The sequence below is a fragment of the Mobula birostris genome, chromosome 11 (genome assembly GCF_030028105.1).
Source record: "Mobula birostris isolate sMobBir1 chromosome 11, sMobBir1.hap1, whole genome shotgun sequence".
Classification (NCBI taxonomy): domain Eukaryota; kingdom Metazoa; phylum Chordata; class Chondrichthyes; order Myliobatiformes; family Myliobatidae; genus Mobula; species Mobula birostris.
In genome coordinates, this window is record NC_092380.1 from 111953885 (window position 1) to 111967629 (window position 13745).

A 13745-nucleotide genomic window follows, 5' to 3' on the forward strand; every position below is an offset into this window, starting at 1 on the left:
TCATTGATGTTAGTGCGTTTCTTTGTTCCACTGTGAATGCCTGCAAGGAAATAAATCTCAGGGTAGTATATGGTGACATATGCAGAACTGTGCAAAAGTTGGAGGCGTATTTATATAGCTAGGGTGCCCAAGACTAAGCTATATATATGTGCCTCACACTTTTGCATAGGACTGTAATTGTCAACATGGAGCAGAGAGCACTTTTGTAAATTTGATGGGAACAAAGGATATTGGGAATGGTGAGGGTGGCAGGGGTGTGAGACAGGTGACAGAGGAGGAGTGGGGATTGGCGCAGGTGCAGACCCAACCAGCCGTGAGATACCAGGCAAGGTCATTTGATTCCAAACAATTGGTTTACTGATCATTACAGAATATCTCTCTGGTACATCCCTCTCCCTCCCCACTTGCTTCCATTTTCCCAATCATGATTCCCCTCTCCCTGCCCCCTTCCCACTTTCAGTCCACAATAGAGACCCATATCAGAGTCAGGTTTATCATCACTCACATATGTCATGAAATTTGTTTTCTTTTCTGCGCCAGTATGGTGAAATACCGTAAGATATAGGAGCAAAATTAGGCTATATGGCCCATCGAGTCTGCTGCACCATTTCATCATGGCTGATCCAATTTTCCCCTCAGCCCCAATCTCTTGCCTTCATCATACATAAAATTACTATAGTATTGTGCAAAGGTGTTAAGTATTCTAGCTATATAAATGTGTCTAAGACATTTGCACAGTACTGTATGAACTTTGAACCTTGGTGGGGGTGTAATAGCATTATGTTATGTTACCATACTACCTTCTGTACGTTTACTGAAATGCATGATTTCCTTCTTGGGCTGACTTAAAACTTCATGTAGATTTGATTCTCCTTAACCCAGATCAGCTGGTTGTGGTTGGTAGTTCATAACAATGAGTTTCTGTTTATAGGAAACAGCCTGATTTTGTTTAAACTTCAACTTGTTCCACTTTCTGTCTGTGTACATAAGGGAGTGAAAGCATTCAGCTGTGTTACAAGGGGTGGGAGCTGTGGTTAAACTGAGCTACGGGCACTTAATTGTCAAGACAAAAGTACAAAGTATGGTTATTATCAAATTGCATGTAAGTTACCATATACAACGCTGAGATTCATTTTCTTGCAGGCATACACAATAAGTCCATAATAGAATAATAATCATAAAAGAATCAATGAAAGACCGCACCAACTTGGGCAGTTAATCAGTGTGCAAAAGACAAAAATCTGTGAAAATACAAAATGAAATACATAATAATAAATAAATAAGCAATAAATATTGATAACATGAGACGGAGAGTGCTTGAAATGAGTCCATAGGTTGTGGGAACAGTTCAGTGATGAGACAAGTGAAGCTAAGTGAAGTTATCCTCTTTGGTTCAAGAGCCTGATGGTTGAAGGGTAATAACTGCTTCTGAACCTGGTAATGTGAGTCCTGAGGCTCCTGTACCTCCTTCCTCCTTCTAAGAAGGCACGGTGGCACCTCTACTTTCTTAGAATTTTGCGTACATTCAACATGTCATCTAACATACTTTGATAAACTTCTATAGGTGTGTGGTGGAGAGTATCCTGACGGGTTGCATCAGGGCCTGGTATGGAAACACCAATGCCCAGGAATGGAAAATCCTACAAAAAGTAGTGGATACAGCCCAGTCCGTCATGGGTAAAGCCCTCCCCACCACTGAGCACATCTACAAGGAATGCTGTCACAGGAAAGCGGCATCCATCATCAAGGACCTCCACCATCCAGACCATGCTCTCTTCTCCTTGCTGCCATAGAGAAGAAGGTACAGGAGCCTCAGGTCCCACACCACCAGGTTCAGGGACAGTTATTACCCCTCAACCATCGGGCTCCTGAACTAGATTCAAAATTCAAAAAACTTTATTGTCATTCTAACCGTACATCAACTCTGCAGGGCAGAATGAGACAGCGTTTCCCAGGAGCAGTGCAATCATAACATAACAAACGCAACACTAAATAATAAACATAACAATAAATAGTAAAACACAACAGCCACATGTCAGTTAAAATCAAGTTATAAGTGTCCAGTGCAAGTTAAAAGTGTCCAAAGCCGTGTCAGGTGGAGCAACTATTTAGCAGTCTGACTGTCTGTGGGAGGAAGCTGTTTAGTAGCCTTGTGGTTTTAGTTTTGATGCTCCTGTAACGTTTGCCTGATGGCAGAAGAACAAACAGTTCATGGAGAGAGTGTGAGGAAACTTAACTCACCCCAACACTGAACTGATTTCACAAACTACGGACTCTCTTTCAAGGAGTCTTTACAGCTCATGTTCTTAGCATTAATTTTTATTTGCAGAGTTCGTACAGAGAAAGTACAGGTAGACAATAAGATGCAAGGTCATAATGAGATGGACTCTTGACCTCACAATCTATCTTATTGTACTAGAGGGCCAGTCAGTCATTTTATAACATCAGGATAGAGCCTGGTGGGACGTGCTTTCAGGCTTTTGTACCTTCCATCGAAGGAAAGCAAGAGAGGTCCACAAGTGTTATCTCTACCTCCTTTTGCACTATATTTATTTATTGATTATGGCTTGTAATATTTTGTCTTGCACCATACTGCTGCCACAAAACATCATTCATTCAGTTTTCTTCCCACATTCCAAGGCGGGTTAATTGGTCACACGGGTGAAATTGGACCGTGTGGGTTCGCTGAGCTGGAAGGCCCTGTTGCCACACTGAATCACTAAATAACTGGGACAAAACTGTCAATGGTAGTGAATCTGATTGTGATTTAGCCTGGGGGGGGGCGGGGGGAGAAGAGAGCATGTCCGGGGTGGGTGGGGTCCTTGATTTGCCGAGGCAGTGGGAAGTGTAGACTGAGTCCATTTAAGGGGGCTGGTTTCCGTGGTGCGCTAAACTGTCTTCTGTTAGCGGGTGGTGCAGTAGCGTAGAAGTTAGCGTAACACTCACAGCGTGAGTGGCCTGGATTCAATTCCGCCACTGTAAGAAGCTTGTATGTCCTCTGCCTGCCCACGTGGGTTTCCTCCGGGTGCTCTGGTTTCCTCCCACTTTTCAAAGACGTACTGGTTAGTGGGTTAATTAGTCATATGGGTATAATCCGGCGGCGCAGGCCCGTTAGGCTGGAGGGGCCTGTTGCCATGCTGTGTTTCCAAATAAATAATGACAGAATTGTCTACAGTGCTGATTTGTGGACTTTTTTTTACGGAGTTTGATTCTTGGCTTGTTCTGTGCCCAGGTCAATCACCGTGCACCTGTGAACAATGAAACGTGCCAGGACCGACTGACCAGGCTGGAAAGTGACCGGGAGTGCCTGGTGCTTCAGGTGGGTAAGACGGCTGCCACCTCTGTTGTCATTATTGCAAAGGCTAGAAATCCCCTAATGACCTTGTAAACACATTAACACAGTTTTGCGCATAAGACATCGGAGCAGAATTAGGCCATTCAGCCCATTGAGTCTGCTCCACCATTCCACCATGGCTGATTTATTATCCCACTCAACCCCATTCTCCTGCCTTCTCCCTGTAACCTTTGACGCACTGACTAATCCAGAACCTATCAACCTCCACTTTAAAATATACCCAATGTCTTGGCCTCCACTGCTGTCTGTGGAAATGATTTCCACAGATTCATAAGAAACATAAGAACATAAGAAATAGGAGCAGGAGTTGGCCATCTGGCCCATTGAGCCTGCCCCGCCATTCAATAAGATCATGGCTGATCTGTCCGTAAACTCAGCTTCATCTACCTGCCTTTTCCCCGTATCCCTTAATTCCCTTACTATGTGAAAACCTATCTAACTGTTTCTTAAATATATTTAGTGAAGAAGCCCCAACTGCTTCCCTGGGCAGAGAATTCCACAGATTCACCACTCCCTGGGAAAAACAGTTTCTCCTCCTCTCCGTCCCACCCTCTGGCTAAAGAAGTTCCTCCTCGTCTCTGTTCAAAAGGGACACCCCTCTTTTCTGAGACTGCGCCCTCTGGTCCTAGATTCCCCCACTATAGAAAACATCCTCTCCACGTCTACTCTATCAAAACCTTTCCGTATTCAATAGGTTTCAACGAGATTCCCCTCATTCTTGTTAACTCCAGCAAATACAGGCCCGGAGCCATCAAATGTTTTTACTGTAAAGGTTAGAAATTCCCTTACGGCCTTTTAAAGACAATAACATGTTGTTGCCCGTCACCCCGGTGCTGCTCGTGCACATATTGGAAAGATTCTGAGAACAACACACAAAATGCCGGGCAAACATACATGCAGATCAGGCAGCATCTGTGGAGGTGAATTTTGCTTTCAAGTCAATTTGAGTTTTTTCACAGTCCTAGTGTGTAGGTGAGTGGTTCAAAGTAAATTTATTATCAACGTACATACAGTATATATGACTGTATACTACCCTTAGATTCATTTTCTTGTGGGCATTCACAGTAAATACAAAGAAACACAACGGAATCAATGAACAACCACACGCAAGAAAGACAGACAAAGAACCAACATGCAAAAGACAACAAACTCTGCAAATACTAAATAAATAAGCAATAAATAGCAAGAACACGAGTTGCAGAGACCTTAAAGTGAATTTGTTGGTTGTGGAATTAGTTCAGTGTTAGGGTGAGTAACGTTATCCCCTCTGGTTCAAGACCAGACCTGTACACGATGTTGTGCTGACCTTTTCAAGATGAATCTAACCCTTCCCTTATACATGGCTGATAACCCTCCATTTTTCTCATACACATGTTTTGATGGACATGTGACAATAACACTAATCTTTAATCTTGTTAAATTGGGGAAAAATGTAAAAATTCTTAAATATTCTCCTGTCTCAGCCTGGAGGACAGAGGTAGGCGCTGCCTTCCTGAGCCACTATTTGGGACCCAGAGTAGCACAGTGGTTATCAGAACACTATCCTGTCTGGGGCCATCTGAGTTTGGAGTTCAATTCCAGTGCCCTCTTTAAGGAGTTTGTACATCCTCCCCCGTGGAATGTGTGGGTTTCCTCCGAGTGCTGCAGTTTAGAAACATAGAAACATAGAAAATAGGTGCAGGAGTAGGCCATTCGGCCCTTTGAGCCTGCACCGCCATTCAGTATGATCATGGCTGATCATCCAACTCAGGACCCTGTACCAGCCTTCCCCCCATACCCCCTGATCCCTTTAGCCACAAGGGCCATATCTAACTCCCTCTTAAATATAGCCAATGAACTGGCCTCAACTGTTTCCTGTGGCAGAGAATTCCACAGATTCACCACTCTCTGTGTGAAGAAGTTTTTCCTAATCTCAGTCCTAAAAGGCGTCCCCTTTATCCTCAAATTGTGAACCCTCGTTCTGGACTTCCCCAACATCGGGAACAATCTTCCTGCATCTAGCCTGTCCAATCCCTTTAGGATTTTATACGTTTCAATAAGATCCCCCCTCAATCTTCTAAATTCCAACGAGTACAAGCCCAGTTCATCCAGTCTTTCATCATATGAAAGTCCTGCCATCCCAGGAATCAATCTAGTGAACCTCCTTTGTACTCCCTCTATGGCAAGCATGTCTTTCCTCAGATTAGGGGACCAAAACTGCACACAATAAATGTTTCCTCTCACATTTCAAAGATGTGCCAGTTAGTAGGTTAATTTGTCCTTGTGGATTGTCCTGTGATTAGGCTAGTGTTAAACATGTGGGTTGCTGTGCAGTGTGGTTTGTCAGGCCGGATAGACCTGTTCCACCCTGTATCTCGAAATAAAATAAAATAAAAACAGAAACTGCTGTAACTCTGAGCGTGCTCTCAGAGTGCTGCTGGCAGGAAGTCCCAGGACCTGAACACAGGGGTGATTTATTTCTGGGTTAGGATGGAGTGTGACATGGAAGGCAACCAGCAGGAGACAGTGTTCTCTTGCACCTTCTGTGTAGTGGAGGAGCATGCAACAGAGGACACAGCCTTAGAATAGAGGGACATCCATTTAGAACGGAGGTGAGGAGGAATTTCTTAGTGGTGAATATTTCTCAGTGGTGAATCTGTGGAATTCGTTACCACAGGTGGCTGTGCAGGATAAGTTATTGGGTATATTGAGGCAGAGATTGATAGATTCTTGATGGTCAGGATATGAAGGGATGTGGGAGAAGGCAGGAGACTGGGGCTGAGAGGGAAATGGATCAGCCATGATGAAATAGTAGAGCAGATTCGATGGGCCAAATGGCCTAATTCTGCTGCTTTGTCTTGTGGTCAACAGTTTTACAAGAATGTTGCTGTGACCTTGAGGGCCTGAACTCACTTAGTTTTGCTCCCTCTGCAATGAAGATGCCATTAAGGTGGAAAGAGTGCAGAAAAGTTTTACAAGAATGTTGCTGGGTCCTGAGGGACTTGGTTAAAGGTTTTTATTCCTTGGAGTGTTGGAGACCAAGGGGTGACCTTATAGAGGTGTATAAAATGATGAGGGGCATAGACTGGGTAAACTCTGCCATGGGCAGTCACAAGCCCAGCTGCAAATGGAGGAGGGTAGGTGATGAGGCTAGAGATCCCATCCCATAAAAACCCAGAGCTACAGGAACACCAACAGAAGCTCCAAAGACCTCATCCCCGGGAGAGGAAGGATACACCAGGAAGATGTGTTACACCTGGGGACGACATGAAAGACTGGACCAGGACAGAGGACTCTGGCAACCTACTCTCAACCTCCTAATTCCCAGCAGGGGTGATGGGCTTAAGAAGATAGAAAGATTGCGTAAATGCACTCAGTTTTTTCTCAGGGTTAAGGAATTAAAAATTAGAGGTCGTAGGTTTGACTTGAGAGGGGAGAGATTTAAAAAGGACCTGAGGGGCAACTTCTTCAGCTAGAGCAGGGGTTCCTTTCCTGAGATCTAGGGACCTCTCAGTTCATAGTGGGAGTCTATGGCATGAAAAAGATTGGGAACCCCCAATACGGGTGGTCTGTATATGGAACGAGCCACCAAAAGATCTAAAACTAGAGGGCATAGGTTTAACCAGAGGAGAGAGGTTTAAAAGGAACCTGATGAGCAAGTTTTTCATCCAGAGGTTTGTAGGAATGTGGTACGAGCTGCCGGAGGATATGGTTGAGGCAGGTGCAATAACAATATTTAATAGACGTTTAGACAGGTATTTGGATGGGAAAGGTAGAGGGATATCAGCAAAATGCAGACAACCGAGACTAACTTAGATGGGGCCAGTTGAGCCGAAGGGCCTAGTTCCAAGCTGAAGACTCGAAAAGCTTTCAGGAAGGAACTGAGTAAATGTACAGTCCTTTGGGGAAAGAGCAAGATACAGATTTCCAATTCATGGGGACTGTAAGGCAGCATAATGATGGGCCAAATGGCCTCGCTCTGCACAGTTCTAGAATCATAAAAATTTACAGTCCCAACGCAAGCCACTCAGCCCATCAAGTCTGCGTTACAGGAAGTATACCCTGGTGCTGCAATGAATGCCTCCAGCCAGCAGACGTGCTAGAGAGTGAAGGCCGCATCAGAATTTGCAATGTGTATGAAGTCTGACTGAAAACATGAACTTGGAACAGAATTAGTGATTTTAAAATGAAAGTGAAATCATTTCTTGGTATCTAAGGGTGATCGATCTCACAGACTCTGACCTCCCCCACCCCCATCCCCTTCTGCAGGCCCAATGACCTTCAGCACTTCTACATGGGAACCAGTCTTTGTCCTTTAAGAACACGGTGTAGCTTGTGTGGTGACCTTTGGCAGGGTTGTACGCTTCCTGGGACAGAGCCAGACATCAGGGCTGCTACATGTTTGCTCTTGCATTCTTGGCTCGAGTTGAGGCTTGCTCAACTCTGCCAGGCCCAATTCAAGCCTTGATCAGCTCCGACCCCCGTCCCACCTTCTTGCAGGGAGGTACAGAAGCTCTCTGTGGCAGGCACGGATCCCTGACACAAGTCAGATGCAAATTTGTGGAACAGAGAAGTTCTACTTCCTCATTTACTGAGGCTGGCTGTAAGCATAAACGAAGCCTTAAAGGCTACAGGCATGATGGTGTCGCTGCCTCTGTGGCCCTGTTGCTTGAGGAGAGAAGCTGCATTTGCCGGTTAGCCAGGGGTAAGCCAAGCCCAGGGCTTCTCACCGACTTTTCTCTGCTCTCCCGCACCACCAGGTGAGTGTGCTCACAGACCAAGTGGAAGCACAAGGGGAGAAGATCAGGGACCTGGAGTCTTGCTTGGAAGAACACCAGCTGAAGCTCAACACAACGGAGGAGATGCTGCAACAGGTATGCGAATCAGGGCCGCGGGGCGGGCTTGTGGAGGAGCCACTGGTGGGTGTTGGTTAAGCGCTCCTGTGGAGCCTTGGACCTGACGTCTGGCCGGGTCACTGAAGGGAGCAGTGAAGAGGTCAGTCACCTCTGTGGGTTGGAAGTCACCTATAGGCCAACGAGGTCAGAATGGGAGGCATTCTTCCGCAAAAGATGAATCAAAAAGACCGGCACGGTTGCGTAGCAGCCAGCAATCGTGGTTCAATTGCCACTGCTCTCTGCGAGGAGTTTTTACATTCTCCTCATGACCACTTGGTCTTCCTCTGGGTGCCCTAGACATACAGGTTAAGATTAGTGAGTTACGGGCGTGCTATGTTGGCGCTGGAAGCATAGCGACAATTACAGGCTGCCTAGCACAATCCTCGCCAACTTGATTTGGCCCGTTTTCCTCCTTCCCAGCATCCCCTTCGTATCTGATGCATGGTCTCAAATCAAAACATTGACAACCCCCTTGCCCTTAAATGCTGCTTGACCTCCTGAGCTCCTCCAACAGTTTGTATGGTTCTCCGTAATATTCAATTTCCTTCTCAACTGCCAGGACAGTTCACAACCTGGAAACAGAGCCTGCAGCCCGCTGTATCCTTGCTGGACGTTAACCACTCTTCTACAGTGGGCCGTATGGTAGTGTAGCAGGTACCCGGGTTCAGTCCTGCCACCATCTATAAGGAGTTCGTCCATTCTCACCGTGACTGAGTGGGTTTCCTCGGGGTGCTCCAATTTCCACCTCCACCCCAAAGATATACTGGTCAGTAGGTTAATTGGTAATTGTAAATTGTCCCATGATTAAGCTAGGGTTAAATAGGTGAGTTTCTGGGTAGACGAGGCTGTTCTAGCACCACCAAGGTTCAAAGTAAACTCATCATCAAAGTACGTGTATGTCACCAAATACGATCCTGAGATTCATTGCCTGGCAGGCATCCACAATAGAACAAAGAAATACAATAGGATCAGTGAAAAGCTACACACAAAGACTGAAGACAAGCTGCAGGTTGTCACCATGTGGGTGCCCTGGTTTCCTCCCACAGCCCAAAGACAACACCGGTCACGTGGGGGTAATCGGGTGGTGTGGGCTCTTTGGGCAGGAGGGCTTGTTCACACGCTGTTTCTAAATAAAATTGAGTTGGTTGACATCTACGCAAGTGTGGTGAGGTATAATAATCACATTTATCGCCATTGACCTCGCTGATGTGAATTTTTGATGGAGCTGGCTGAGTTTACAACTTCCAGCAACTTTTTCCGATCCTGTGTAGTGGCCCCTCCATACCAGACAGTGATGTAACCTGTTAGAATGCTCTCCACAGTATGTCTGTAGAAATTTGCCACTGTAAATTATGACATACCATGTCTCCTCAAACTCCTAATGAAATATAGCTGCTGTCCTGTCTTCATTTGTAATTGCATCAATATGTTGAGCCCAAGATAAATCTTCAGTGATGTTGACACCCAGGAACTTGCAACTGTTCACCCTTTCTACTTCTGGTTCCTCGGTTTTCCCTTTGGCTGGGATTTGAACTCCCCGACTCACTGGAACAGTCTAACCCTTGTCATTGCTAATCCAGAAACAGTCCTGACACTTGCAAACCGGCATTTGGTTACTCAAATTCATTTAATTCTTCTATTTGACCCAGATAGTGTTTTTTTCTAAACCACTGAGCTCCTCAGTCATAGACAGAAGCAGCATGAAAACTGGCCGTTCTGCCCACTGAGACTATACTGACCTGTTTACACTCAGAATCAGAATCAGGTTTAATGTCACTGGCAGCTTCAAAGATTCAAAGTACATTTATTATCAAACTATGTATGCAGCACACAACCCTGAGATTCATTTTCCCACAGGCATCCAAGAAACAAAGAAACATCGTGGAACCCTTAAAACTATCAACGCACAAGAAAAGAACAAATTATGCAAACAACAAAGAACAAACAAATAACACACAGAATATTAAACCTCAGACCACGGTCCTTGACAGAGTCTAGGAATGTTCAGTGTAGCTCAGTTCAATATAGTTTAATGATGTGCTGTTCGTTGATTGCAGGCAGCAGAGCCGGTCCGCGTCAAAGTGCCTGAATCAAAATCACGCAGAATAACAATAAAGAAAGGTGTAACCAGAAACATGTATGACATGTACTGCAGAGTCCTCTAAAAATGAGTCCATTCAAACAGTGCCATTCAAACCTTGCCCAAGACCCAAGAGTCCTGCGCCTTCCCCCGGCGGCAGCGAGAGGGAGAGGGGGAGGGAGACCGGTCAAACGCAGGCAGATGACACTGAACACCCACTTGTCTTCATTGATTTCAGTCTTGCTTGATGCTTTGATTAGTGAGATTGGCAAGTAATGGAGTATGTTGTGAAATACGTTGTTTTGCAGCAGCAGTACATTGCAATGCATTAAAACCACTAAAATTGCAATAAGAAATATTGATTTAAAAAAAAATAAATCAACTAGTGCAAAAAGAGAGGAAAAAACTAATCCTACACCTGACGATTTCTTTCTCCCCACATTCCCATCAGCTCTTAACCCTCCCCCCACAGATTCTACTCTCAACTACACATTAGGGGCAATTTCAGCTGCCAGTCATGAGGGGAGCCTTCTTCACTCAGAGGATCATGAGGTGTGAAACGAGCTGCCTGCACTAGAGGTGCATGTGCATTTCAAAGTTTAAGAGAAGTTCAGGTAGGCACATGGATAGTAGAGGTATGGAGTAGAGTCCCAGTGTAGATCAATTGGAGTAGGCAGGCATGGACTAGATGGGCTGAAGAGCCTATTTCTCTATTTCTCTTTGACTGTAGTTACCCGACAGGAGCACCGGAGGAAGACTCGTGTAGTAACGGGGGAAACGAGTTACCGGCTGCTCCAGCTTCCTCCACACTGCAAAGGCGTACGGGTTAGTAGGTTAATTGGTCACATGGGTGTAATTGGGCGGCAGAGGCTCGTTGGGCTGAAGGGCCTGATACTGTGCTGCATCCATAACTAAGCCAAACCTGAGGGTAACGTCAGGAGGTGCACCTCTGCGTAGAGGGCAGAGGGAATCTGCAATTCCGTTCCCAGAATAGTCATAGTCATACAACATGACAGCACAGGAACAGGACCTTCAGCCCATCTAGTCCATGCTGAACTATTAATCTGCCTAGTATCATCGACCTGCACCTGGACATCACCCTCCGTACCCCTCCCATCCAAGGTAGCTGTTCAAACTTCTCTTAAGCATTGAAATCAAACCCACGTCCACCACTTGCAGTAGCACCTTGTTCCACACTTTCACCGCCCTCTAAGTGAAGACGTTCCCCCTAAACATTTCACCTTTCACCCTCAACCCATGACCTCTAGTTGTAGTCTCACCCAACCTCAGTGTAAAGCCTGCTTGAATATACCCCTCATAATTTTATGTAGCTCTGTCAAAATTCTCTTGATTCTCCTACATTGAAGGGAACGGAGTCCAAACCTATTCAACTTTGCCTCATAACTCGAGTCCTTTAGACTTGGCAACATCCTTGCAAATTTTCTCTGTACTCTTTCAATCTTATTGATATAATTCCTTGTAGTTAGGTGACCAAACCTGCTCTAAATTAGTCCTCACCAACATCTTATACAACTTCAATCTCATCTCCTGTACTCAATGCTTCGATTTTGAAGACCATCGTCTCAAATGCTTTGCCTATGACCCTATCTATCTGTGACACCACCTTCAAGGAGTTATGAATCTGGATTCCCAGGTTCCTCTGTTTTACCACACTCCTCAGTGCCCTATCACTCACAATGTGACTCGGGCTTTGTTAAATAATGTGAAAGTTTGAGACGGGAAACATTGTTCACTTGTTCGACTGTTGATTTATAGGGGAGAGCATTTGGCCCATCAAGTCCGTCCTGGCTCTTGGTGAAACAATTCCATTAGTTTTTCCCTAAGTACCTATCCAATCACTTTCCAAATCCCTGTCTCAAGCCGTTTCTACTGCATCCCCAGCATCTGACTACAAAAGCTGATTCTTCACACCCCTAGGTCACAAACATAGTCACAGTGCTGAAAGAGGCCCTTCGGCCCAACTCTTCCATGCTGACCAAGATGCCCATTTACACTGGTCACATGTCCCTCTTGAACATTTTGACTAAGCTTTAACTCGATAGTGAAGAAAATAAGTATTGTAAAGCTGCAACAGAACTTTCTGACTTTTGGACTCAATGTCTCAACTAATCAAGGCAAACCTGCCATTTGCCTTCTTAACTACCCTAACCGCCTGTGTAGCTATTTTCAGGTTGCAGTGAACATGGACCCCCAAGGTCACACTGGGAATCAACACTTTTAAAGGTTTTGCCCCTAACACTGTGTTGTCTCTTTAGACTTGACTTAACCAAGGTGCAACACTTCACATCCACCTGCCATTTCTCTAGCCATCTCTGCGACAGATCTATATCCCATTATATTCTTTGCCAGTCTTTTACACTATCCACACCACCAATCTTCGTATCAACTGCAAATTTACTAACTCATCCATCTACATTATCATCTAGGTCATTTATGTACATCACAAACTGCAGAGATCCCAGAACAGATCTCTTCAGAACACCAATAATCACAGACCTCCAGCTAGAATAAGTCCTTTCAACCACTACCCTCTGTCTTCTGTGAGCAAACCTGTTCTGAATCGAGAGGACCAATTCACCATGAATTCCATATTGTATGGTGGCACTTGTGGGCTGTCCCTAACACATCCTTGGACATGTTGGTTATTAGCACGAACTACACATTTCACAATATCTTTTGATGTACATGTGGTAAATGTATCTGGATCTAGATCTGATCATGGGCTCTCCCTCCATACTTCACTGGGTGTGATGGTCTGGAGTTCAGTTCCCAGGGTTTGAATCTTCTGACACAATCTTCTGATTTGAGGACTGAGATTGGTGCCTACTGAGCCACCCAGGCCTGCTGGATCTGCAGAGGTGGAATGAATCATGGTTGAACATCTCAATCAGATATCATGCCCTCAGAATGTGAACCACAACTGGCGGAGTATAGAACTATTGCGTCCAATGCTCCTGGTGTGGCCTCCAATACATTGGTTAGACCTGTCGTAGATTAGGGATTGCTTCATAGAGCGCCTCCGTTCCATCTGCAAAAAGTAGAAATTCCCAGTGGCCAAATGTTTTAATTCTGATTCCCATTCCTGTTCCAACATGTCAGTCTGTTTGTTCCATGGTGAGGCCACCTCAGGGTGGAGGAGCAACACGTTATATTTCAACTGGGTAGCCTCCAATGGTGATGGCATGAATATCAATTTCTTTTTCTGGTAAAACATTTTTCCCTCCCCTCTCTTCTTCTTCTACTTCCAATCTAACCTTTTACCTCTTCTCACCTGCATATTACCTCCTTCTGGGTCCCTTCCTCCTTCCCTTTCTCCGATGGTCCACTCTCCTCTCCCAGGAGTCCTTTACCTTTCCTACCCATCTGACTTCACCTATCACCCTCTAGTTATCCTCCTTCCCCTCCCCTTACCTTT

The 13745-nt window shown here is 45.2% G+C and overlaps 1 protein-coding gene across 16 annotated transcripts in view; it reads left to right on the forward strand.

The window, feature by feature from the left end:
* Positions 1-13745, forward strand: part of LOC140205309 (liprin-beta-2-like) — a 245569-nt gene that overhangs the window by 116959 nt on the left and 114865 nt on the right. For 15 of the 16 annotated variants that reach the window (XM_072272853.1, XM_072272852.1, XM_072272843.1 and 12 more), the window contains 2 exons: positions 3233-3319; positions 8095-8208. In XM_072272853.1, coding sequence (XP_072128954.1) covers positions 3233-3319; positions 8095-8208 — 201 coding nt within the window. Of the gene's footprint in view, positions 1-3232; positions 3320-8094; positions 8209-11074; positions 11135-13745 lie in introns of those variants that run through there. The other variant, XM_072272857.1, reaches the window with a different exon arrangement.